Consider the following 22,437-nt stretch of genomic DNA (forward strand, 5'->3'; position numbering starts at 1 on the left):
GATCGCGATCAATATCCATGACTTGGTCGTGTTGGATGTTTGGTCGTGACGGTTTGAGAGAGACGTGTTGTCTACCACGGCGTGTCTGTTCAATGCGGGAGATAAATTGAGTGGAACAAGGGAGCAAACATGACAAACTTTCAGGTTGCTGCATACATGCCAAGCCTGGCATCAATCTGGCCGCGGGGGGTTAAGTGGACTAACTAGGTACGTACATCAAAAGTACTCGCAACCAAAACGACCGATTGCTATATACAGTTCAATACTGATCCTTAAGATAGGAGTACAAGGACTATTGGTTCCCCTGCGATGCAATGAGAAGATTCTGCTATGGTAGGTGCTGTCAATGTCTTGCGCTCCAGTCAAAACATCCTCGTCGGACAGGGAGCCACAAGGCCGGATCCCCCCCAACAACCGCAGAACGCCAATGAATTCATGATCCGGCAGCACGAATGGATGTGATCCGATATTCGGGCTATTTACCATCTTTGAGCGCCTCTCGCCACTTGCACTCCACAGATTCGTCGCTTATGCCAGACTGAAGAATCGAAAGGTGGTAAGAGACTGTCTCCAATTGGCACTGCCTCGCGGTCGCGGTTGTGAAAGTGAATTGCATTGAGCCTCCTAGGGAAGAAAGACAACAGTCCACCTTTTCAGAGAAGGAAAGGTAAGCATTCTCCTCTCACTAGACTTTTCATCCTACATCTCAACCCCACTGGCCCATCAGAACCCAAAACACCACGGTAAGAATCATCATGCCGGCCGAGACGACAAACCCAATCCACCCGACGCCCAGACAATATGCGGCGACCGAGAGACTCAGAAACACAAAGGCCAGACACTGCAGCAACATCAACCACAAACCCCCCAAACCCAGCACCACAATGCCAAAGACCACCGACCTCTCCCCGGCCGTCCGACTGCCCGCGCCGCCGCGCCAGGCCTTGTATCCGCGTTCAAAGGCGTCTCGCACATGTCGTCTGTGGAAGGTCAAGGCCATGCCGGTCACGGTCGCCACGGCCAGGGAGAGAGTGAAGAACAACCAAGCGAGGGCGATGAAGACCTGGATCTCGTCAAAGTACCGGCGCGGGCCGCCGTAGATGCCCACAGCGGCGGTGAAGGTGATGAGGGAGCCGAAGGTTGAGAGGAGAAAGGAACAGGGCAGGAGGCCGTCGAGGAAGCGGAGGGCTGGAGGGTCGTCGGGATCCGAAGCCATGTCGCTCGGTTGCGTCGGTTCCGGGCCAATTTCGAAGCGTTCCATTCAAAGTGCGAGTTCTGCCAGGCGTTGGCCGTCGATAATGCTGAGTCAGAGAGACGGCGAGATGGATGAGATCGTAATCCAGGGGTCGTTTGTTCTTCCGGAAGTACAGAGTGAGCCTTTCTTTGATCGTCGTCGAGCCCCTGATTTGTTGGTCGCAGAATTGTCCTCGTTCGTTCCAGTGGAATACTCAACCCAACCCAACTATTTTCACCTTCGTGTGACACTCCGCTCGCACACACGTGTCTTGTCGTGTGTGTATATGTATGTACGTACGTACGTACGTGCGTCGTACTCAAACAAATACGAACGATAAGGCTGAGATGACCACAAATGTATCTCGTAGTAGAAGACGAGGAGACGGGTGTGTCGACAAACACTGGCTATGCGCAAAGCCAGAACAACCAAAACCGCACAGAAGATGAAACGGGAGGAGGGGTTGGGGGGATCTGATCTATAGTTCTGGATGGGAAGTTATTATAATCGTAAGAGTAGAAGTCACTCGCGAGCGAGGGAGGTGAGAGGAGGGGGAGGGAGTGTGACAGACTACGTGCGATAGAGGCTAGAGGAGAGCAAGAGAAGAGAAAGAGGCCTCATGACTTGAACCTGCATTGGGTATGACGCTGGCAGCTGGTGACGCCTCACTCCCTCCCTCAGTCTACCGAGTAGAATCCCCTGTCTGTCTTGTCTGCCCTGTCCGCCTCATCCCTGTCTGCCCCAAAACCCTGTGTCGTGCATCATGTATCATGTATCAGTTCAGCTCAAGATCAGGCCAAGATCAGGTCGGGGCCAAGGCAGGGCAAAACAGACCGACTTGGGGAGATGCGCCTGCGTAGGCGTAGGCGTCGACGTTGGCGTTGGCATTAGCACTTGCATTGGTGTTTTCAGCCTGGTTTTATAATTTAGAAACTACGCGTTCCCATGTAGGTATTCAGCCGCAGCGTCGCGCAGGAGGGGATAAATGGGGCAGATGAGGGGCTAAAAGGGAAGCAAGTGCTCTGCTCGAAGCGAGGCAGGGCGCAGGCAAGGCAAGGCAAGGTGAATGAATGCCCAACACAAAGGTAAGAGAGTGCATACCTAAAGGTTGGGGCCAGAGGGGCAAGGCTGTCTGCCGGGTTTGCCTATTTGCCTACCTACCACCTGCAAACCATCTAGCTAGTGCTAGGTACGTGAGCACAAGTGTGTATCAGCATTAGGTGTGTAAAGTTGTCTCGGTGCGTAGGTAGGTTGTTTCACCAAACTACGAGGGACAACTAAATCACATCTAGGGCAACTTGTTTAGTCGGGGAAACTGCCCAAAAACCTGTTTTCTGAGCCACGGCGAACAAATGATCGACTCTAGTCCTTGTCTGCGGGGGGTTATCGTCACCTGATGCCAGTCTTGAGTCTTGAGTCTTGAGTCTTAACCAGGGGTGGCCCATCCCCGGTTTCGCCAATGTCAAATCAATTACTCCCAAACAAATCCGCACTACTTGTAGATCAGACCAGAGCAGACTAGGCAGACTAGGCATTTGTACCAAGTAGACATGTGCCGGAAGATGCGCTGTAGTCTTGACCATTATTCTCAAGGATCTCCACGCCGAGATGCGAGTACTCATACTAGAACACGGTGGTCTAAATCACTTACCTAGGCGCCTAGGTATACAACGTGGTGTGGTATACAAAGGCGACAAGGCTGAGGTGCCAGGTGGGTGGGTGGCTTGGGCGGATACATCTGTACTCGGTACATATGGTGGAGACCACCAATTCAGCCCCGACAGAACTACAAACCAGTACGAGATATATATGATCGATCACATCTATCTAGTTAGGCACAGCACTCACTCTCGGAGATAGACGTTTCTAAATAATATATTATCTACCTAGTTATTATATCCCTCTCTGGAGATGTCCAACAGAATTCCGAATCCCCCAATTTAATCTCAAACCAAAAAACGCACATGAACAAAGGGGAAAACACACAGAGGCATCGAGGACAGTTCATCAAGTACGGCACTTCCTGACATCTGACATCCTAACATAGGCACTAGCCAACTATTAAACTCGAACCTGGAATTGGCATTGTAAGTCCAATCCCTCGTAAAAAAAAACAAAACCTCATCAGCCCACTCATTACTAATACACGAGACGTGTGAGAGATATCCTCGATCCTCAAAAAACATCATGTTCAATGACGGAGCAGGTCCAAGAAAGCATTTGTTCCTTGCTCGACGTCTTGCAGAGACCATCACATTCCGAAGAAAAGACATAGCCCAAACCCTTAGTCACGAACAGGGGGCAACAAAATCCTCGCACAGTTGTCCGGAACAAAATCAATAAATTGGTCTTCCCTCGTCCCACCGCCGGATCTCCAGATTCGAGTCCTCTTCCACCTTCACCACGCCGCTACCACGACTGCTGCCTTCTGCAGCCCTTCCATCTGTGATCAACCCCCCTGACCTCCGTCCCTCCAATCCAGGTGCCAGATCCAGAGGCCCAATCCACTCCCAAACCCGACTCCACTCGCCCGTCTTTCCTCCTTCCCGAGTTGCTGCCCTCACATTCGAATTCCCTTCCACAATCTTCCTTACATTTTGCCACACGCGCTCGCGCTCTGAAGCACTGAACACGTTCCGTAGCACATCATCCCGTAATTGGCCTACACTGATAAATGCTTCTGCGGCTCGTCCGTCTTGATGTAGAGCGGCTTGCGTGGCTAGTCTGTCCAACGTCGTGGCCACCAAGCGGGGAATTTGCGCCGTGGCTTGTTGGTGAGATATAATCTTGTTGCGACCGTAAACCAAGGCCGATGCAATCAGAATCAGAATTGCAATAGGGATTCGATTCTCTGTAAATGCTCGGACCAGCGATCGTCGGACGGCGCATGCGAAGGGGAGTCTGGCGAGGGAGGAAGATGAGAGGACTGTTCGCCCGGATCTGCAAGTGTTGGGACATGCGAGCTTCAGTCAGTCAGCGATTCGCAAACAAAGAGCGAGAGCGATAAGATGTGCTGGGCAAAGGATGTGGGATTCAACCATACCGATCTTGAGTGACCTCGACCTCGTCCCGCGCCTTGATATCCCCAAGGGCACCCCGCCAGAGCTCCTCGAATTCCTGCTCTGTCATTCCCTTCCTTCGTAACTTGGACACTGTTTGCTTGAGGTCCTCTTCCGCAATCTCCAATTTTGGCGCCGCGGATTTCGCTACTGTCTTGACAGTTTCGGTCTCCGTTGTAACAGGGACTGAAGAACTCGTCACATCACCTCCGCACTCGTAAGTCGCTCGCCTCTCGCGGAGTTCCTCGATGGCTCGATCTGCAACGGCCTTGATTCTCCTCTGCTTCTCGCTATCTGGTTCACAAGTCGGTGGCAGCGGGACGAGATTGTTCAAGCTCAAAGGATGAGGTTTGAGCACAAAGTCGCTTTCACATTCTACCTCCATGTTGGGGTAGCAGACTGCATGTTGCGGACAAGGCTCGCACTTTGGTTGCAGGTTCTCATGCACCCAGGCAGGAATGTGTGGATTGGAGGCTAGTGACCAGTTCGGTTCGCCCACCCCGCAATAGCCAATGCTGATCTTCTCCTGCCGGTACCACGCACCCAGGGCGGCAAGGACGGTGGTGATGACTGCTAGGGGAGCATTTCTCACGACTGCGTTCGTCTCCTTCTTCTTCTTCCGCCTCACAAGTGTTGAGGATCGACCCGGAACTACTTGTCCATTCCTCTCTTCTTCTGCCAGTTCACGTGCAGCATCAGGTGTAAACTCTTCCGTGACATCGATCCCGTCTTCGGCATCGGCACGTGCGATTTGAGACACCGGAAACAAGACTTTCGAGCGCGTTGGTGTAACCTCTTCTGATTTGATGGTTGGCGAGCTTGTCTCCCGGCGTTTTGTGGTGCTCGCTGATGATAATGATTTTCGTGACCGAGATGTCGACGGCTTGCGGTTATGCGACGCTGACGTCGGACTTGACCCCGACTGGAATGGATTCTCGTCGGAGAAAGGGCTTGTTTCTGCTCCCTCGACCGATTTCCTCTTGGACTTGGTATCTGGTCGTTCGATCTTAACGAAAGGTTCCTGGACAGCCTCAACGGGTGCGCTCTTTCTTTGTCTGCGGACCGTCGATTTCTCCACCTCTGGTTCCGTATCTGATGCGCGGGGTGTTCTGGTCGTACTCCTTCTACTGGGAGTCTTGGTTCGTCTGGCTGTCGATGGCACTGAGGCGGTGGCGGCGGAAGCAGAGAGGTCCGTTTTGCTTTTCCTACTGCGCGGCGTCTTCGGAGGCGGAGGAGGCGGCATCAACTGCTTGCCATCATCATCGTCATCGTCAACTGGCCCTTCTTGACTGCTTGGAACATCCGTGATGCCTTTACTTGTGCGCCGGACTCTAGCTTGCGCCCGCAGTAGCTTTTCCCTCTGTGGCAAGACCTCTTGCTCCAAGATTTCTAGGAGTTGTCCTTTCTTTGCCGAGGACGGGTAATGCACATTTTGGGCGACAAGAATTGAACGGATGCGGGGGATAGTGAGGCTATGCAGGTCGAAACCCGGTTGAAGGTAGTATAGTTCGTCTTCCTCGGCCATGGTTACGACGATGGCCACCACCGGTCAGCGCAAGACCCAGACCAAGACCACCTGCACCCGAAAGTAAGGGTAATTCGGTTCAGGAGAATTTGCCTCAAGGGGCAAGTTGGACAGGGCAGCACGAAGAGGGGTTTATAGAATAAAGTGGACAGGTTGCTTCGTGAACGGGCAACGGGGGGCAATACAATATGGGACAGGCAAGAAACAAGTTCAAAGATTGTAAACAATGGCGCAGTGGGGGTGTGAGAGCATCCACCTCAAAAATTGGTTCAAGCTGCCTTGGTGGTAGATTTCAACCAATCAAATTCTGCGCAGCCCCATGTATGTCATGTGACATGAATCATCCCTGTGGCAATACAAACAACAAAACCACATCGGCACACTGGCTTGTCCTCGTCTCGTGACCAAAGTAGAATCTGTTTATTGTTCAAACGAGTCTCGGACTCTCTCTAGAGTAGTGTCATCTTCCAGATCCTCGTCTTTACCAAGACAGTAAGAAAAGTTGAGTTGCATAGCCAACATCATGTAAGTCGTGATCCATACTCATACAGTGCAATGCCATCCCATCGCCGATGCATAATGCCGTAAAAGCTTGTCATATCATGATATGTCCTGATATCCTACACTTCACCCCAGGCCCCACCACTTGCCAGAATGCTCCCGCTGCCGACGCTTCCTCCAATGTCCCAGTAGTTTCGACTTGAGCCGCTTTTCGCCAGGGACGCTTTCCTGCTGCTCCGCACGCTCTCGCTCGCGCAGCTACTTGCAGGTCGTCTGATGCTTGCCCTGGACTCACGTCGCAAGCGCGCAGGAGACCGCTGAGCCCGCGCAACCAGAGGATGGTGCTGGCGTATGATGGCCGTTCTCGTAGCGGCGTCTTCGAGCGGTTGTCTTGAGGCCTGAGGAGACTGAGCAGACGACCTGATTGCAAACCGGTCTTTGAGGTAGCGAAACACCATCTTCAGGTCAAGCTCTCGCTCCCAATATTCTCTTTCTCGCTGAAGGCTCATGGATGAATCGAGCGGCGATGTGGTAGAGACTGGCTCTTCCTCGAAACCCCAGTTCTCAGCATGCGCCGCGTCACGGACGGTTGGTGGAAAATTAGGCGTCATGCCAGATGAGATGGTGGTTTTGGCGGGGATTTCCTCACTGGTTGGCAGTGAAATCTGGGGTTTGGGTCGAGCCGCGGAGACTGGCATGCCGGCATAATCAGGGCTACGGGAGTAAGCGGTGAAGGCTCCTGGATGTGGTGACAGTTGATGTACAAATACGCCCAATTCGCGGGCGATGCGTTGAAGGAGCTTGTCCCTCCACGTTGAGTCCTCCACAGACGGCCCTTCCGATGGTAGTTCAGGTATAGGAGGTAGAGCATGGCTGGAGGATGGCCGGCTCTCGTAAGCCTCGTCGGGAAGGCTCTCCCCAAATATTACCGACAGAAGCGGTTCATCAATGCCGATAACATCTCGGATAAACTTTTTCGTGATGCGGCGCCAGAAAGGCTCTGAGGCCTCGGGTTCTGCGGCTGGTCTGGATAGATAGTCGCTCTGCTTCGGTGTTGTTCCGAGCAGATCCTCATTGATAGATGCCAGTGTCTCTTGGTAACTGGACTGGCGAGATCCCCTCCTCAGTCGTCGTCTAGTTTCCCGTTCCACCTCGTCCATCAATGCTTGACTTTGTTCCATGCGCCACTTCTCTATCCGCATGCGCTTCTCCTCGCTCGCCTGCGCTTCGATCTCATCGATTGTATCAAGCCTCCTCTGCACGCTAGAAGGCCGCCGGTGATGTCCGTCGTATTTTCGTTTTGGGTTGTATGCCTCATGCTGCCATAATTGTTCAAGGACTGGAGGACTGGAGGCAGGGAAGGTGCCCAGACCGTCATGAGTTGGCAAGACTGCGCCCTGGGTCTGGTTGGAGATGGTTGGGTACAAAGGGGGTTCTCTGAAAGCATGTAATCCATCGTCTAGGCTGTCGAGTTCACCATCTTCCGTGACTTCTTCGTCAAAGACGGAAGACTCAAGTCTACCGGACCGTCCAGCAGTGTTGAGTGATATATCGCTTACTCTTGATACCCCCGCAGTCTGACTAGTATGAGTGCGGGTGATGGTTGATTCTGCAGTGCTCGGAGAGAACAGGACCCATTCCTGGGAATCTTCTACTGTCGAGCGTCGTAATTGGGTCTGAGAGGAAGAATCCTGAGATTGATTCGCATTAATGAGAATTGGCCGCGGTGCGGCGGATTGTTGGAAGGCCATGTTTCCCTACCCGCGGAGGTACGGGTGGGCCGTGCTACAGAGAGCACGAGAATGGCCGCTATCGTAGGATCGAACTGGGAAGGGTGATGGTGATGGTAAGGGAGAAAAGAGTCAATTGACAAAGGATTGGGTTGGTATTGTGTCGTCAATCTTCTTTGTCTCCGATGGCGTGTTCGTGACTGAGTCGGAATCACAAAAGGTGGAGGTCCAGCTCCGATCAAGGAGATGCGCGAATGATTTGGATGCTCCTTTCGGGAAACTCAATGCCGCAAAGTCGTTGATGATAATGATGAGACTGGAATGCAAAATGGACAACGAGGATTATCAGTATCGACACTATTAGACGAAATAACGGGTGTAAGGTATAAAGGGGTAAAGGGGTGTTGGGCATAGGAAGCGGGCAATCAGGTTGTAACGGTTCCTTTCAACCTTTGCAGGTGTCGGGTGAGTGACACGTCAAGGCGAGTAATCGACAGATAGAGCAGCCAGTGTGCCAGTGGTGCCAGTGGTGGCAGAAGGCCAATAGTCGGAGAAGCCAGCCGCAGGGTTGACAGCATGACCTGAGCTGCGGGCTGCAGGCGTATGCATGACGAGATTCAAGATTTGGCCGGGAGGCCATCATCGTTATCATAGGGCCTTGCAGGGACCATGAGCCTGTCCAACATTCCGCTCCCGGCCTAGCCTCCCCATCCTCTCTGCCGCGTTTGGCTGAAGAGATACAGTTGAACCCCCGAGATCTCCTATCTGCCGCCTAAACATACAACTCTCACCCTCCCTCCCAGTTCCATTCAACCCAAGCCAAGTTTGTTACGGACCCAGGCGGCCCTTCTGACTAATGGACTTCCCGGAAAACCACGCGACCTCTGTGAGAAATCTCGCCAGTTTCGCCCTTCATGGCGTATCACCAGTCTGCTACAATAATGACAATGTTGCCTCGAAGTGAAATGGCTTATGATTACAACTACGGCATGAGGGGCGAAAGACTCCTGGTAAATTTACCCCTGTTGTTCTCACAGCCTTCTGCTTTTAGGCACGCAATCTGACAGTCGGATTGTGGCATATTGCGTGGTGAACTGGAATCATGCACAGCCGGACAACGGTCGCCGTTCGGGAAATAATCAGGCTAGCCTGGGAAGAGCACCAGGTTCTTGTATTGCCACTCACGCCCTGTCGTCACTTTTGGGTCCATGGTAGCCAGGGTCAGGGCCAGGAATAGTATTACATATTACCTCAGTAGTACCAGGGGCAGCATCAACAGGGAACTTTGTCAGTTCCCATTTCTACAGGGACTCGGTACATACCATCACGTTCAACAGTCGTAGGAAGACTAGGAAGTTGTTGAGGCACATTTAGTAGATTGAACAAATAGGTCCATCTCATTGTATCGAAGTCCTTCATTTCGCGTCTATCATGAGCGCAAGTACCTGAGAGTACTCGGTACTTCTTGTGTTCCGACGACGCCCGTTCTGCCGAGCGAAGGGCGCGTTTTCATTCCGGACAAAGAATCACGCTGAGACGTGCAATACTGTTGTCCAGCCGATACCTTCGTTCCGTAGTACCAAAACTACTCCAGTATTCCACTTGTGACCTCTGCATATGCATCTTCCTTTCACATCTCAAGCCAAAGCATCAAATCTATGCCTCTGCTGCGATCTCGCTGCCGCCCTCGTACGCGCCGGGGAATCGTTTCATGTTCTGCTCAATATTGCCCTTGTTCCTCAAGAATTGGACATATGCACCATCGATCAAAACACGGCCCTCTTGCTTCAACTTGACGTACTCCTCACGTCTCAAGGGAGTGAAACCCCAGTTCTTGCTGACGATGATCTTTTGGCGACCAGGGAACTTGTACATGGAGCGTCGTAGAGCCTCGATAGCGGTGGCACGGTGGGCGTCTCGGGTTCGGACCGACAGAAGAATTTGACCGATATTGACACGGGCGACGGTGCCGTTGGGCTTGCCCCAAGCTCCTCTCATTCCAGTCTGAAGTCTATCGGCGCCGGCGCAGGACAACATCTTGTTGATGCGGACAACGTGGTAGGGATGGGCACGGACACGGAGATGGAAGCCTTCTTTGCCTGCAATCTTGACGAGATACCTGATGCCTCCGTTAGTGAAACTCTCCTTTTTCTTTGAACGTAGTTGTCGACGTACTTGTTGGCGCAGATACGGGCCGCTTCGAGTGCTTCGGAACTCAATTGTTCGTACTCATTGGAAACCATGTGCACGCAGAGAGGAAATTCGTCGACATTGGCACGCTTTCGTCCCAGATCGAAGATACGGATCTTGGGGTCAGGTACACCACGGTTGAATCGAGACTTGGGGTAGGGCTGCAGCGTGTTAGCACATCAATCGCACATTGGCACAAAATTGTCTGCCCACCTTGTTCTTGCAATATCTGTAGCATCTCGCTGGTCTTCTGGCCATCTTAACGGTTGTTTAGGGGGATTAGCACTTCTTGCGAACGAGATGGTCTGAGGGAAGAAGTTGAAGAGTCGACGATGAACTTTGTAGGTTGCGCACCGAACTTGATTTCAAATCGAATGCCAAGACCATCCGCCACCAAGAAACCAAGAAAGAAACAATCTTGCCCTAATTCCCGATCCGGAAGCCACTAATTCCGGGTGTCATTGTCTGACACAATTACATCTGCTCTGGCACCCTAGATTCAGGCATCTACTCTGTCAGACCTGATATTTATGGTCTTGTCTGGCCGTACACAAAATGAGTCACTGCAAGGGGAAAAGAGGCAACATCGGTATTTCATTATCTTGTCTGCTACTTGTGGACCGATAGAGCATGGTGGCCCTGTCTATTTTGTGGTGATTTATCGGCCTGGGCAAATCCCATATATGAGGGCACATGTTCCAGGGAAGGCTTCATCTCATTGTCGTGCCGTCTGCGCCTTGGACGGCCAGGGTATCATAACATGGGATACATGCACTTTTTGCCATCGTGCACTGATGTACGAGGTTTATGAGGCGGCACCCAGGATATCAGAGTCGCCGGCATCGAGAACAGCCATGGTGGAGCAGCGGTAGAGCTTTCCGCAAGCAGTGCCCAGTTCAATCTACAATTGTTCGGGGTAATATTAGCCAATGTTCCCTCCAAAGCTCTGGGGAGCTTCTTCTCAGGGTCTTCCTTGTGAAGCTGTACTCACATTGTTTCCAGCAAAGTGGTGGACATTTGTCTTTGAGAGCATGGAGTAGTACTCAAGTTCGCTCTTGCGGAGAGGAGGAGTATTGCCAGCAATGATGACCAGCTTGGCCTTTCCGGATCGAAGGCATTTGAGAGTCGACTTGTAACCGAGAGTGACTACATCGATCAGTTAGATGTGCACAAAGGCATTTGATTTTTAGAGCCGCAAACTCACCTTTGCCAGACTTCATCACAAGCGCCAGGCGCGAGTTGATGCTGTCGGTGGTCTTCTTCGCCTTCTTTGGTGCCATCGTTGCGCTCTACCAGATTTGACAGTAGGAATGACTGAATGATGCGCTCCGGCGGTTGTGTGGTGTTGGTGATGAGAAAACAAATTCAATCCATTAGCATGCTAGAAAATGTATCCGCTGTGGGAAGTTGTTCTTGGCAAAGCCAAGCACGTGAGACAGCCTTTGCCAACTGGAAGCGATGGTACCTAGTAGGATGTTCATGGCCCCTGGCCACTGCTGGGTTTTAACCAGGCGGACCCCGGAACCTCCCTCTCGCGGGCATCCTGCCAACTGCGGCAATGCGAGCAAGGGCCGCCTTTGGGCTGTCTCTAGCAACGCGAGGCTCCGCCGTTGCTCCTTCTGTTACCATTCCGGAGATTTCGATCAGGGCATGTGCACGCATGTTTGGATAATTGTTGGACATTGCCCATTCCCGCTGAACGGAGTATTCCAGTAATCAGCTGGCCGGTACTTTGCCTCTTCATTCCAACATCATCCTGCATTGGTTCCAAAACACCACCCATCATATCTGCACCAGCTGAACACCGTCGTCATTCATCACTGAGGCGCAGGCTCGCTTCCTGACCAATACCTGTGGCCACCTCCTGCGCAGCCAATACCACCTGCACACCCTCGACTATTTATGTTGCAGTCGAAAACAACCTCCCGATCAATCCATTCAGCGGTCCGCCCTCTGCCGCATTGCCTGCAAGTCTCAACGCGTCTCAACTGCTTGGCCAAAACTCTGCGAAGCTGCAATCCAGTATGGCTACTCCCAACTCCAAAGCACCACTGTCCAATCCAGCGAACACTCCTCCATCTCGTCGCAACCCCAACGACAATAGTCCCAACAGGCCAGGGGTTGGAAGTTCTGTACCAGCAAGTACAGGAACCGGCCTTGCACGAACTCCGTCGCTCCGGCAGACCCGTCCCTTGAGGAAAACGCCCAACCGGATGAGCACATCTTTTATTGGCTCTATCGATCAGGACCAAGAGGACGAAGAGGCAAAGTCTGCCAATGTAAAATTGATCAAAGATTTGCAAGAGCAAGTACAGCGCGCTGAGCAGGCGTCGGAGCGATACAAAAAACAATTGGAAGTGATGCAACAACGGCTGGATGAGACCTCGCAAGCGCAGATGGCGTTGGAAGAACGCGACCTACAAAAGCAAACGGAAAGGGACCGTTTGAAAGCGGAGATCAGAGACCTCAACAGACAACGCCGAGAGCTTGAAATTGAACATGAGGAGCACCAGCAGCTCTTTCTTCAAGAACGAGAACGACAAATGAAGAAGGAGGCGGAGCAACAAGCCACCATTAACAGACTCAATGAAGCTTTGCGCTTGCAGGGCACTGAAAGGTTGAACGCAAGCCGAAGCGCAGGCATGGCTGAGTTTCAGGCGGCGGACGCAAAAACTGACGGAGATGGCTCTCGATCAGAACATGCGGCGAACTTGGCTCATAGCCTGCAACAGAAAGATGAGACAATCAATGCTCTGCGCTTAGAGCTGGCCGAGGCACATCTGAAATTGACGCAACAAGAACACGTAGGAGACGGACGTCTCCTGGAGCTGGACCAAGCGATTTCAGAAATGAAGATGCAGAATGCCAAACTCAAAGAGGAAAATGAAAGCTTCCAGATGCTTTTGAGCGAGAAGACGCTCAAAGGCACGTTTATGCACCATGAACACACATACGACGAGCCGAGCGCAATGAGCACGTTGGCAGAAGAGCTCGAATCCAGCGAGGCGCAGGAGAGCACTGACGGTCTGAACGAGGTGTACAAGAAACTAGAAGGAGAAAATAAGTCACTGAGAGATCAAAACAAGGCTCTCACATTATACATCGACAAAATCATCGGGCGGTTACTATCGCACGAAGGGTTCGAGCATATCATTCAAGATAAAGATGATGCGCATCCGGCTCCCACAAAGTCATACACGGAGAAGGCGTTGCCTGCAATACCAGATCAGCAAGCAGCCGGCTCCTCGACCGTGGCGGGGGTAGCTACCGGCTTGCTGCAGCGAGCGAGATCTGTTGTTTCACGGCCAGGGGCCAAAGCTCGGCCAATGTCTTATGCACAACCAGCGTCGACGGGCCCTACAGCAAATGAGAATCCAGATACTGCGCCCAGTATCCCGCTGAACCGCGGACATCGCAGAGCGAGATCTGATCAGGCGCAGGCTGACATGGCGGCTGCGGCAGTGGTTCAACAGATGAATCGTGGATCTCCCATGAGGACTGCTTCTGGAAATCCAATGAGCCCGGGCATTCGACCACTCAGTCCACAACTGCCTCAAGGACGCACATCATACTTTGGTGGCCCTTCCAACTCTACAACTACACGAACTCCATCTGCCTCCGGCACGCGTGGAGGTAGTTCTGCAAACAGCATCACCAGTGATTCACATAGCGACGAGCAACGGTCGACAACCGATGCTGGCTCGATGACCGCACAAATGAGTAGAGAGACACAGGTTCAAGGGAGTATTCCGGGAGCGGTGATGAAACAGAACCAGCTGAGGCCACTACGATTAGTGCAAGAGCAGACAGCCTCTGAAGAAGAGATGCAGAAACGAGCGAACAGAAATTCCGTTTGGGGCTGGTTCCGGGGGAGCACGATTGAGACTCAAGACGAGTAAAGAGCAGTTTAGCTGAGGATGGACATGTAAGTGGATAGACTCTAGACTAAGCCTTAAGACCTTTGGAATGACCGCCCTGGGCGGGCTGGGGAACAATCCACGGACGACCAGTGTTACAAGAAGCATCGAGTTCGAGATTGAGCTGGCGTGGCTGGTTCCCTTCGAGTGGCTACACGTTGTCTGACCGTGGATTGGTGCCCTCTCCTAAGAATAATTCTGCGTGGACGAGGAAATCAGCGTCTGTCAGACGTAAGTCTTTTTTCGAAGGTGCGGCTTTGCCCAATGTGGGCATCCGCTTCCCGGGACGCCGCCCCGAGTCTTTTCTGACATGCGCGAATTCTGTGTTTCGTCTGTTCACGACTGCGCTTTCTCCCATCCAATTCGAGGACCTTTTCCCATGTCGCTCTGGTTGTCTCCAGTATTTACCCCTTTGGCGGGCTTCTAGGACTCCACTTCGACCCATTCCCACCTCTACGGGCCATTTGACGGCGGTACAGGTGTAAGTTACGATGACGATGCAGTCCCCATTGGAGGAATGGGCGGGGTGGGCAAAAAAAGTTGGTACAACAAAGCAAAGGGCGTCGAGTCACCATTGCCTCCCGCTCCCCTTCAGCGTCTTCACCTTTTGACAAAACCGTCACGTAGATTTCGTGCTCCCTAAGATACTCTCTTGATTTCCTTCTGCCTCTTTCTTTCTGCCGAATCTACCACTTTGAGTGACATCGATAACTTTACCCCTCCAGCTACATATCGACACAGCCCCTCACCGCATCGACGTCGTCTAAAATGCCGGCCCAACCCAAGATTCACTTGGTCCGTCACGCTCAAGGCTTCCACAACCTGGGCGCTGAATTCCACTCTCTTCATGACCCCCATCTCACGCCTCTGGGAGAATCGCAATGCGCCAACCTCCGAGAACGGCACTGGTCTCCCGAACGTCAGCAGTCACTCTCGCTGATTACCGCATCGCCCCTCAAGAGAACCCTCCACACTGCTTTACTCACCTTCTTGCCAGCCCTGACAGCCGACGCCAAGTGCAAGCCTACCATTCTCGCGGTTCCCGATGCCCAAGAAACCTCCGATTGTCCCTGTGACACAGGCTCCGACGTCAGTGTCCTGCAAACTTTCTGCGCCGAGCAGAAGTGGCCCGTCGACCTTTCGCTTGTGACAGAGTCATGGAACGTCAAAACACTAAACGGCCGCTACTCTCCGTCAAGCGAGGCTATCCAAGCCCGTGCAAGAGACTGCCGCCGTCTGCTCCGCCAAAAGGCTCGCGAATTGGTAGAGAGTGGAGACGACAACGTCGAGATCGCCCTGGTGACGCACGGTGGCTATCTTCACTACCTCACAGACGACTGGGAAGACGCCACCAAGCTGTTTGGTACTGGCTGGGAGAACACCGAATACCGCACGTACCACTTTGAGCACGCTTTCGACTCGGACTCAGACGAGGAGGCGTTCTTGATGGAGACAATGGAGAGCCGGAAACGCAGAGGCCTAGAACACCCGATGTTGGACCACGGCAAGCAAAAGGAACTGTTTCAGAAAATGGTGCAAGGCTGGGAGGGACAGGGGCTGCAGAATCCGAGCAAACTGTCTTCTGTGGGAGATGAAGAGATCATCGAGGAGCAGGAGAAGTCTGGCCAAGACCCGGCGGATGCAGAGAGACATGTCGCAATTGCGGATGAAGTGCAACCTCAACCTGCCAGCGTGCAAGTTATGGCTTAAGATCTGCCGCACACCGCACAGGGGTATTATTGTACGGTGGAGGATTGCTCAACAGAAAGTGGAGGTGTGCCTTGTTACCCGATATTCGGGACATTCGACGGAACACGACTTGGATTAGATTCATGGCGGCACACTCCAACAGAGAGAAGGAAAGAACGGAGAAAGGAGACTACCCGGATCGATCTTTTGGGCAGGATTCTCTCTTCCTCTCTTATCCCTTGGATCCTCACTCGCTTCTGCCGGGATCATGACCTGGCGTTGCACAAGAGTACAGGGACGGGCAACAATGGAAGGGATGGGATGTTATCGATTATCCATTATCGAATACCCAGCCTTCTCGTGCTGGTTTGGAAAGCATGGCGATTTGGGGGCTGGATTGAGATTGGGATGGGATTGCATTCATCATCGCTAGAATAGACTTTGAACACCGCCCATAGAGCATAGACCTCACTCGGTTCAGCTCAGCTCAGCTCATCTGAGCTGCAGTAGAACGTTTGAACGCTAGAACATTAGAACAATGAATGAATGAACGGGAGAGATTTATGGACGATGTAGATTCGACTGGAGCTCGACTCGAGCCGATCTTCATGAACAAGAGGAACAGGGACAGGAAGAGACAGAGTCAGAGGTCAGAGGCAGAGACAGTCACAGTCAAGCACGCCAACACCAACACTTATAAACGCTTGTATTATTGTCATCATCACCATCACCATCGTATCAATATCCGGATACCCAGTCCAAACTCAAAGTCTATCTACTTGTCCCGCACTCGAAGGCTTTCTGCCCCATGGCCTATACTCACTTTTTCTGCCTTGCCTTCTTTTCTCGCCCTGGTCCTTGTCCTTATCCTCGTCGCTGCCCCTACCTCTGTCCTTGCTCTTGGGTATATCTTTCGTATCTTTTCTGTATATAGTTATGTATAGATATAAACTCTCGTATCTCCTCTCGCGCAAGCCCTGTCTCCTTTGTCAGCGTATCACCTGCCTACCTACAAACCTGTCCTGTCCTGTCCTGCCCATCTCTCCTCCTACCTCTTCAATCTACCCACCCACCCGCCTACCACCTCATTCTACCTCCGGACCCGGGCTTTTGTTGAGGTCAGCGCACACCAAACTCCCTCTCCCGCATCGACCGTGCACCTCCACCGCCGTCACCGTCGCCATACTTCCTCTTACACAGCACGCCCAAGTGCCCACTCCCCGCGCGCAAAAAACACACCTTTTGCGCCGGGTTGCCGTCGCCGCTGACGCGGCGGTCCGGGTGGGAACTCGATTTGGATTCGTGGCGTTCGTAGAGCTGTAGGAGCGGGGATGCGGTGTCGCTATCCCCGTCATCGTCGTGACAACGTGAGGGAGATGATGATGATGAGTCGTTGAGCATCTTCTCCGTGACGAGGTGCCAAAATGTCGCGTTCAGGGGGTATGAGGCCGGCCAGGAAATTCCCCTTCCCTTTCCTCTCCCCGTCCCCTTCTCCTGTCCTTCTACGTCATCACCGCCTTCGTCGTCGTCCTCCTCGATCTCGGGGATCGAATACACCTCTCGCGTATCGTACTCGAATTCCCAAACCGGCGTGGTCCACCTGAGGCTGTTGGACATGTTTGCAAAGTACGTCTGGGCGCCCATGACGGAAAAGGTCGCCGCGTCGACTTGATAGACGCGATAGCCCGAGTTGAGGCCCGTCAGGGGCGTGATTGACGGGCCAATGTGGCCGATCTGGAGCGGCTTGGTGAAGTCGACCTGCGTCGTGTCGCGGAGGGTCTTGGAGTCGGAATTCGAGGGCGTGACGAGCGACGAAGGCAGATAGTCGTAGAATATCTGCACTTGGTCTTGGTGGGTGTGTCTGTATATACATAAGAGAAGTGAGCTGTCGGTTCCACGTTGACGTTTTCAGACAGACAGACAGAGGAACACACACAGAGAGAGAAAGGGAGAGAGAGGCAGACAGCTAGTCAGGGAAAGGGAGGGAGGGAATACTACGTCGTATCGTGACATGATCTGACAAGGCCTTGGGCAAACTCACCCGAAAAACACCGCCGCAATCGTCGCCGGCGAGAAACGCCTCACGATCGAGTAAAACAGGGCCGTGGGATTCGGCATGCCCGCGGAGCCGTCGTACCCCGAGAGCACATGGGCGATGATCCACGCGCGCTGACCCTTCCGCTCGCACGCCGATAGCTCGTCAGCCACCCACTTGAGCACCCCGCTCGGATCCGGGTCCGTCACGTTCCAATAGTTGAAGATGTTCTCCTTGTACCAGAAGTCGGAGTTTATCGAGATAATCCGCAGGCCTTGCGTCGTGGTGGTCGCGTACGCGCCAAAGTGCGTGGCGGCGAACTCGGCCTCGGAGTCGTTGAGCCACGCGTGGCCGGAGGGGGACCACAGCGACGCGACGAGGTCGTAGTTCCACTGCAGGGCGTTGCTGCTCCGGTTGGTCGGGTCCGGGTCCATGCTGTGCGGCGTGTTGAACCCCACGGGCAGCGTGTCGTGGTTCCCCAGCGCCGTGTACACGGGGATCCTGTCGCCCAGCAGGCGCTTGAAGACCTTGAACGTCACCTCCTCCTCATACGCCACGTAGTCGCGAGACAGCAAGTCCTCGGGGTCGTGCGAGACGATGTCGCCCGTGAAAATACTGAAGAAGAGCTCTTCCATGTCGACAAATTTGGGCATCTCGACGAGTGCCGACAAGGCCAAATCGGCGGGCGAGTCGCACAGGAACGACCCGAATCGCGACGCCGGGATGGACGCGTTGTGCGTATCGGTAGACAGTTCCTCGTTCACAGAATACGGTCGGCAGCACATGTAGTTGGAACAATTGCTTTCGGACCCAATGTCGTAGCGCGGGTCCAGGTGCCAGTCGGAGAGATGGAGGACGTTGAAAGTCCGACCAGAAGGCTCGGGGGCCACGTTCGCCGAGTCTGGCTTGGGGTCAAAGTACAAGTCCTCGTCGATCAGGACCGGAGGTTGTTGCTCACAGAACTCGTAGTTGATGGCGCACCAGTGATGCATGTCGCCCGTGGCCAAGGTCATTTTGGAAAACAGCTGCGCCATATACGGACCGTAGCCGGCGCCGGCCTCGCCCCTAAAATGCGACTCGCAAGACGCCGCGCGCAGCTGTGCCTTGAACTCCGGCACAGCATTGCACGCCCTCACGAGCACGTTTGTAAAGACGGCCACTGGCTGACTGACGGCCGCGACGTGGAGCACCTGGCCCGCGGCAATGCATTTCGAGCAGTTGTCCGGGTAATACGAGGTGTGCAGGATGGAGAGCAGCTCGTTCAGGATTGACTCCTCGACGGCCGCCTCGCCCAGCGGGGTGATGGCCTCTGGCAATGGCGACCCCTTGTCGTACGCAGGGACCGGCCCTGAGCCGTTGTAGTAGAGCTTGATGACATCCTCGGCGATGATATTGGTCAGTTTGGGGTTCAGTGCCTCAGGAGAGCCAGCCAGGGGCGCTTGAGCCGAGGCCGGGGAGGTTGCAAAGGCTGCTGTGACGAGGGAAGTATGTTTGAGGATGGCCCAGTAGCCCCAAAGAGCGCCGACGAAGGAGAAGAGCATGAACAGAGGCGACAATCTCGTCGACATGTGCAGGGCTGGTGGACAAGACTTGGTGGCTGGGTCTCTCGGTTGTTATCGTGACAATAGCCTGTAAAGACAGGTCCAGCGAGAGGCCATTCGAATAGAGTCAGTCATGCGGGTCGACAGCGGGACGGGTGTTGTACTGTAAGAAGATGTTGAATGGTCAGACGGGTTTGGACGTCGATGTTGGAGGTTCGACGAATGCGACGGATACGATGAATACGATGAAGTCATATCGGGATCCATCTCCGAACCGCCGACATTTGACCCACAACTACAACTTCATACATGCAAGAAGACATACTGGGTATATATGCTCTTTGACTACTCTTACATTATAAAAAGAACTAAGACATATACTGGGGGTGAATTGTAAAATGTAGACTGTAGCTAATAGTCTGGTCACATTTTTGAAGCATTCAGTAATGTATCGTGTAGCCTTGCATCGCATCTGCGTGTTGACTGGGGTCAGTATGTAGGCATATGTACCGAGTATATAGCTAGCTGTATGTACACGAATCCCAGGTTCCCATTCTCCATTTCCCATCCTCTCCTCATACCATTCGAGGAGCGATTCCCATAAATCCATACCAAACATCGCGTGGCATAACATCACGTACCAAAACATCGCAAAGCAGAGACATAAAATCTTTTTTGATCGACTTTTGTCGCCACCCATGCCCGAAAACCAGGAGCAAGAAAACAGACAGATGACCGCCCTCAAATCCCTCGTCGAGACCACGGCACCTGTTTTCCCTTGGTGCCGATCAGTGATCAAGAACCATGGCAGAGCTCAGAGAGCAGCGCAGATACCTCCAATTTCCCAGAAAGCAAGACAAAAACAATATCGCTCACGATAGCCGACCCAGGTCCTCGGTTGTAGTTGGAGGACACGCAGTGGGAGGGGGGGACGCAGAAACACCCCTCCCAGTATCTGCGGGAATAAGCAAAGACACAGAAAACAAATATGCCGCCCAGGATATGCTCGTGGTGTCGAAAAGGGAAAAAATGCAGCCGAAACCAATGCTGGGCCAGATGGGAGGGCCGTCTTTCCATCGCCCTTGGGCTTCCAGTCAAGGGGTGTTTTGGCTGATACATAACCCCCAGGTTATTCCTTCTTGGCTCGAGAGACGTGGAATAGAAGAGAGGACCACACCATTCTTCGTGGATTCCTTCTTCTCGTTTCCTGCATTTTTGGTGAATCTCTTCCACGCTCAATGTCCAAAGCTCCCGATCCAGCTCCCACTGGGTCTCACAATGTCAATGGGGACGCTCCCCACCTGGAGGGATGGACTGAGTCCCAGTCCTTTCTCACCACCGTCGGCGCCATCTCGGCCGACCTTCTCGCTGAGGTCCTCATCGACCTCGAGATCAAACGCCTCAGCTGGTTTCCCATCTCTCAAAGCTGGGCTCGCGAGCTCTTCGTCGAGCTCGAAAAATCCAACCCCGCTGCCACCATCCGCGGCACCAATAAGGCCGCCGGAAAACCCAGACTCGTCGGGGGAAGAGATCAGGTGTGGAAGCTGCAAGGGTCCCAGCGAGGGTGGATTTCCATCAAAGGCTGGGGAGGCCGAGGACGTTGGGTTAGGACTCGCCAATGGTGAAGGGATAGGCGAGATGAATCGACCTCCTCGCCCTCTTCCTCGACGTCTGTCTTTCACGCTCAATAGTGTGGGACTCCCCTTGTCCCTCGCCTCACCAATTTCTTCGCGAACATGCTCGTCCTCCAAGCCCTGCTGTGCGGGTTCACCGTTCGGATCTTTCTCAGCCTCCAACTCTGGACTAGGCCCTTCTTCGTAGCTGCTACTTGGGTCGACGACTTTGAGATCCGCCAGCTGGAACATGACATGCTTCCTTCTCCTTCCTCCCCCACTGGCACTCCTCAAGGCACTGGGGAGGCTTGCACTCGGCAAAATGGACGTGGACTGGGCACGCTTGGTTGCAACCACGGACGGCGAGACCGGCTGCGGAGGCAATGACTGAGATGATCGGGTCTGTTGTTTCAATACATTTTCCGCGCGTTCTTTGGACTCCGCATCCAATTGAAACCGTTTCGTCTCCTCTTCCTCAGACGTCAAGGGTTGCGGACTCTTCACGATCGGAGTACGATCGCGCGAATCCAGAAGAGGCAGATACATGGGCGTGAACACCCCAGCGAAGGGATCGGACCGATCTTTCAAAGGCGTCGGAGTGGACGCAGGTGGAGAATGGCTCCTTCGCCGTGCAGGCGGCGGCGGCGTGGTCAGCCGTACCACGGCGTCTGTGGGAGAGCGTGATCTTGCACGAGTCAAGATCGTAGGCGTTGGGGGCGTCCCCAGCGTATGCAACGGCGGGGTGGTTTCTCCCGCAATATTCAATTTCTCCAGGGACAGAGTCGGGCCGCTCAGCGGGGGCGGTTTCTTGATGACCTTGTCACCCACCACCCCGTCTCTTCTCGCTTTGTGGGCCGACCAGCCATTTACAGAGCCGTTCTGGGTCGAAGCCAGTAGATTCAGAGCAGACGTGGGCGTCGAGGCTGTCATCGAAGCCTTTGTGGGCGTGCCATCGGAAGCACTGTTGGCCCCGACCCGCGACCTCTTCTTATTGACCCACAACTGCTTCTCGAACTCGCGAAACTCCCGGTCCTTTGCAGCCTTGAACCTGGCCACTTCCTCGTCCAACTGCCTCCTCTTCTGGTCGAGGGCATCGAGAAGTTCCGAATCAGAATCGCTAGTGTTGTCGGGCGAAGGGAGGGCGTTGGGCGGAATGCCGTTGATGCATCTCAGTTGCGCCGAGTTTCTATACATGGTAAAAAAAGAAATTCCTCCTCTCGTCTCCTGTCTTTTATGCGTCGTGTTACGCCCCCGACAACAAGTCCTAGGTGATCAAAAGTGCCAGCATACAGAGACCAGGTCACCGGGACGGGAGGGAAAACAACTGGGAACACATGAATGCAAATCCGGGGAGGTTTTCTCAAATCCTAGAGTTCGGCGAAAGGGCTCTCCAACGAGACAAA

General features: G+C 53.4%; 9 protein-coding genes across 9 annotated transcripts; 2 read left to right on the forward strand and 7 right to left on the reverse strand.

Annotated features, from left to right (window-relative positions):
* Positions 1 to 706: 706 nt before the first annotated feature.
* AYO21_05471 (hypothetical protein) lies at positions 707 to 1,216 on the reverse strand (the record flags this gene model as incomplete). The annotated part of the gene is made up of 1 exon (XM_022655440.1): positions 707 to 1,216. The coding sequence occupies one exon, from the start codon at positions 1,214 to 1,216 to the stop codon at positions 707 to 709; it is 510 nt and encodes a 169-aa protein (XP_022512332.1).
* A 2,354-nt stretch (positions 1,217 to 3,570) lies between these two features.
* Positions 3,571 to 5,818, reverse strand: AYO21_05472 (hypothetical protein; the record flags this gene model as incomplete). The annotated part of the gene is made up of 2 exons (XM_022655441.1): positions 3,571 to 4,135; positions 4,278 to 5,818. The coding sequence occupies 2 exons, from the start codon at positions 5,816 to 5,818 to the stop codon at positions 3,571 to 3,573; spliced, it is 2,106 nt and encodes a 701-aa protein (XP_022512333.1).
* Positions 5,819 to 6,438: 620 nt separating this feature from the next.
* On the reverse strand, positions 6,439 to 8,070 carry AYO21_05473 (hypothetical protein; the record flags this gene model as incomplete). The annotated part of the gene is made up of 1 exon (XM_022655442.1): positions 6,439 to 8,070. The coding sequence occupies one exon, from the start codon at positions 8,068 to 8,070 to the stop codon at positions 6,439 to 6,441; it is 1,632 nt and encodes a 543-aa protein (XP_022512334.1).
* Positions 8,071 to 9,705: 1,635 nt separating this feature from the next.
* AYO21_05474 (60S ribosomal protein L10-A) lies at positions 9,706 to 10,497 on the reverse strand (the record flags this gene model as incomplete). The annotated part of the gene is made up of 3 exons (XM_022655443.1): positions 9,706 to 10,168; positions 10,225 to 10,400; positions 10,453 to 10,497. The coding sequence occupies 3 exons, from the start codon at positions 10,495 to 10,497 to the stop codon at positions 9,706 to 9,708; spliced, it is 684 nt and encodes a 227-aa protein (XP_022512335.1).
* A 547-nt stretch (positions 10,498 to 11,044) lies between these two features.
* Positions 11,045 to 11,519, reverse strand: AYO21_05475 (60S ribosomal protein L30; the record flags this gene model as incomplete). Its single annotated transcript, XM_022655444.1, has 3 exons — positions 11,045 to 11,140; positions 11,231 to 11,385; positions 11,444 to 11,519. The coding sequence occupies 3 exons, from the start codon at positions 11,517 to 11,519 to the stop codon at positions 11,045 to 11,047; spliced, it is 327 nt and encodes a 108-aa protein (XP_022512336.1).
* Positions 11,520 to 12,263: 744 nt separating this feature from the next.
* On the forward strand, positions 12,264 to 14,138 carry AYO21_05476 (hypothetical protein; the record flags this gene model as incomplete). The annotated part of the gene is made up of 1 exon (XM_022655445.1): positions 12,264 to 14,138. The coding sequence occupies one exon, from the start codon at positions 12,264 to 12,266 to the stop codon at positions 14,136 to 14,138; it is 1,875 nt and encodes a 624-aa protein (XP_022512337.1).
* Positions 14,139 to 14,924: 786 nt separating this feature from the next.
* AYO21_05477 (hypothetical protein) lies at positions 14,925 to 15,866 on the forward strand (the record flags this gene model as incomplete). The annotated part of the gene is made up of 1 exon (XM_022655446.1): positions 14,925 to 15,866. The coding sequence occupies one exon, from the start codon at positions 14,925 to 14,927 to the stop codon at positions 15,864 to 15,866; it is 942 nt and encodes a 313-aa protein (XP_022512338.1).
* Positions 15,867 to 16,964: 1,098 nt separating this feature from the next.
* AYO21_05478 (hypothetical protein) lies at positions 16,965 to 19,448 on the reverse strand (the record flags this gene model as incomplete). Its single annotated transcript, XM_022655447.1, has 2 exons — positions 16,965 to 17,706; positions 17,887 to 19,448. The coding sequence occupies 2 exons, from the start codon at positions 19,446 to 19,448 to the stop codon at positions 16,965 to 16,967; spliced, it is 2,304 nt and encodes a 767-aa protein (XP_022512339.1).
* A 1,208-nt stretch (positions 19,449 to 20,656) lies between these two features.
* AYO21_05479 (hypothetical protein) lies at positions 20,657 to 22,228 on the reverse strand (the record flags this gene model as incomplete). The annotated part of the gene is made up of 1 exon (XM_022655448.1): positions 20,657 to 22,228. One exon carries the CDS (start codon positions 22,226 to 22,228, stop codon positions 20,657 to 20,659), a length of 1,572 nt encoding a protein of 523 aa, XP_022512340.1.
* Positions 22,229 to 22,437: the final 209 nt, after the last annotated feature.

Source organism: Fonsecaea monophora, assembly GCF_001642475.1.
Source record: "Fonsecaea monophora strain CBS 269.37 chromosome Unknown Scaff34, whole genome shotgun sequence".
Classification (NCBI taxonomy): domain Eukaryota; kingdom Fungi; phylum Ascomycota; class Eurotiomycetes; order Chaetothyriales; family Herpotrichiellaceae; genus Fonsecaea; species Fonsecaea monophora.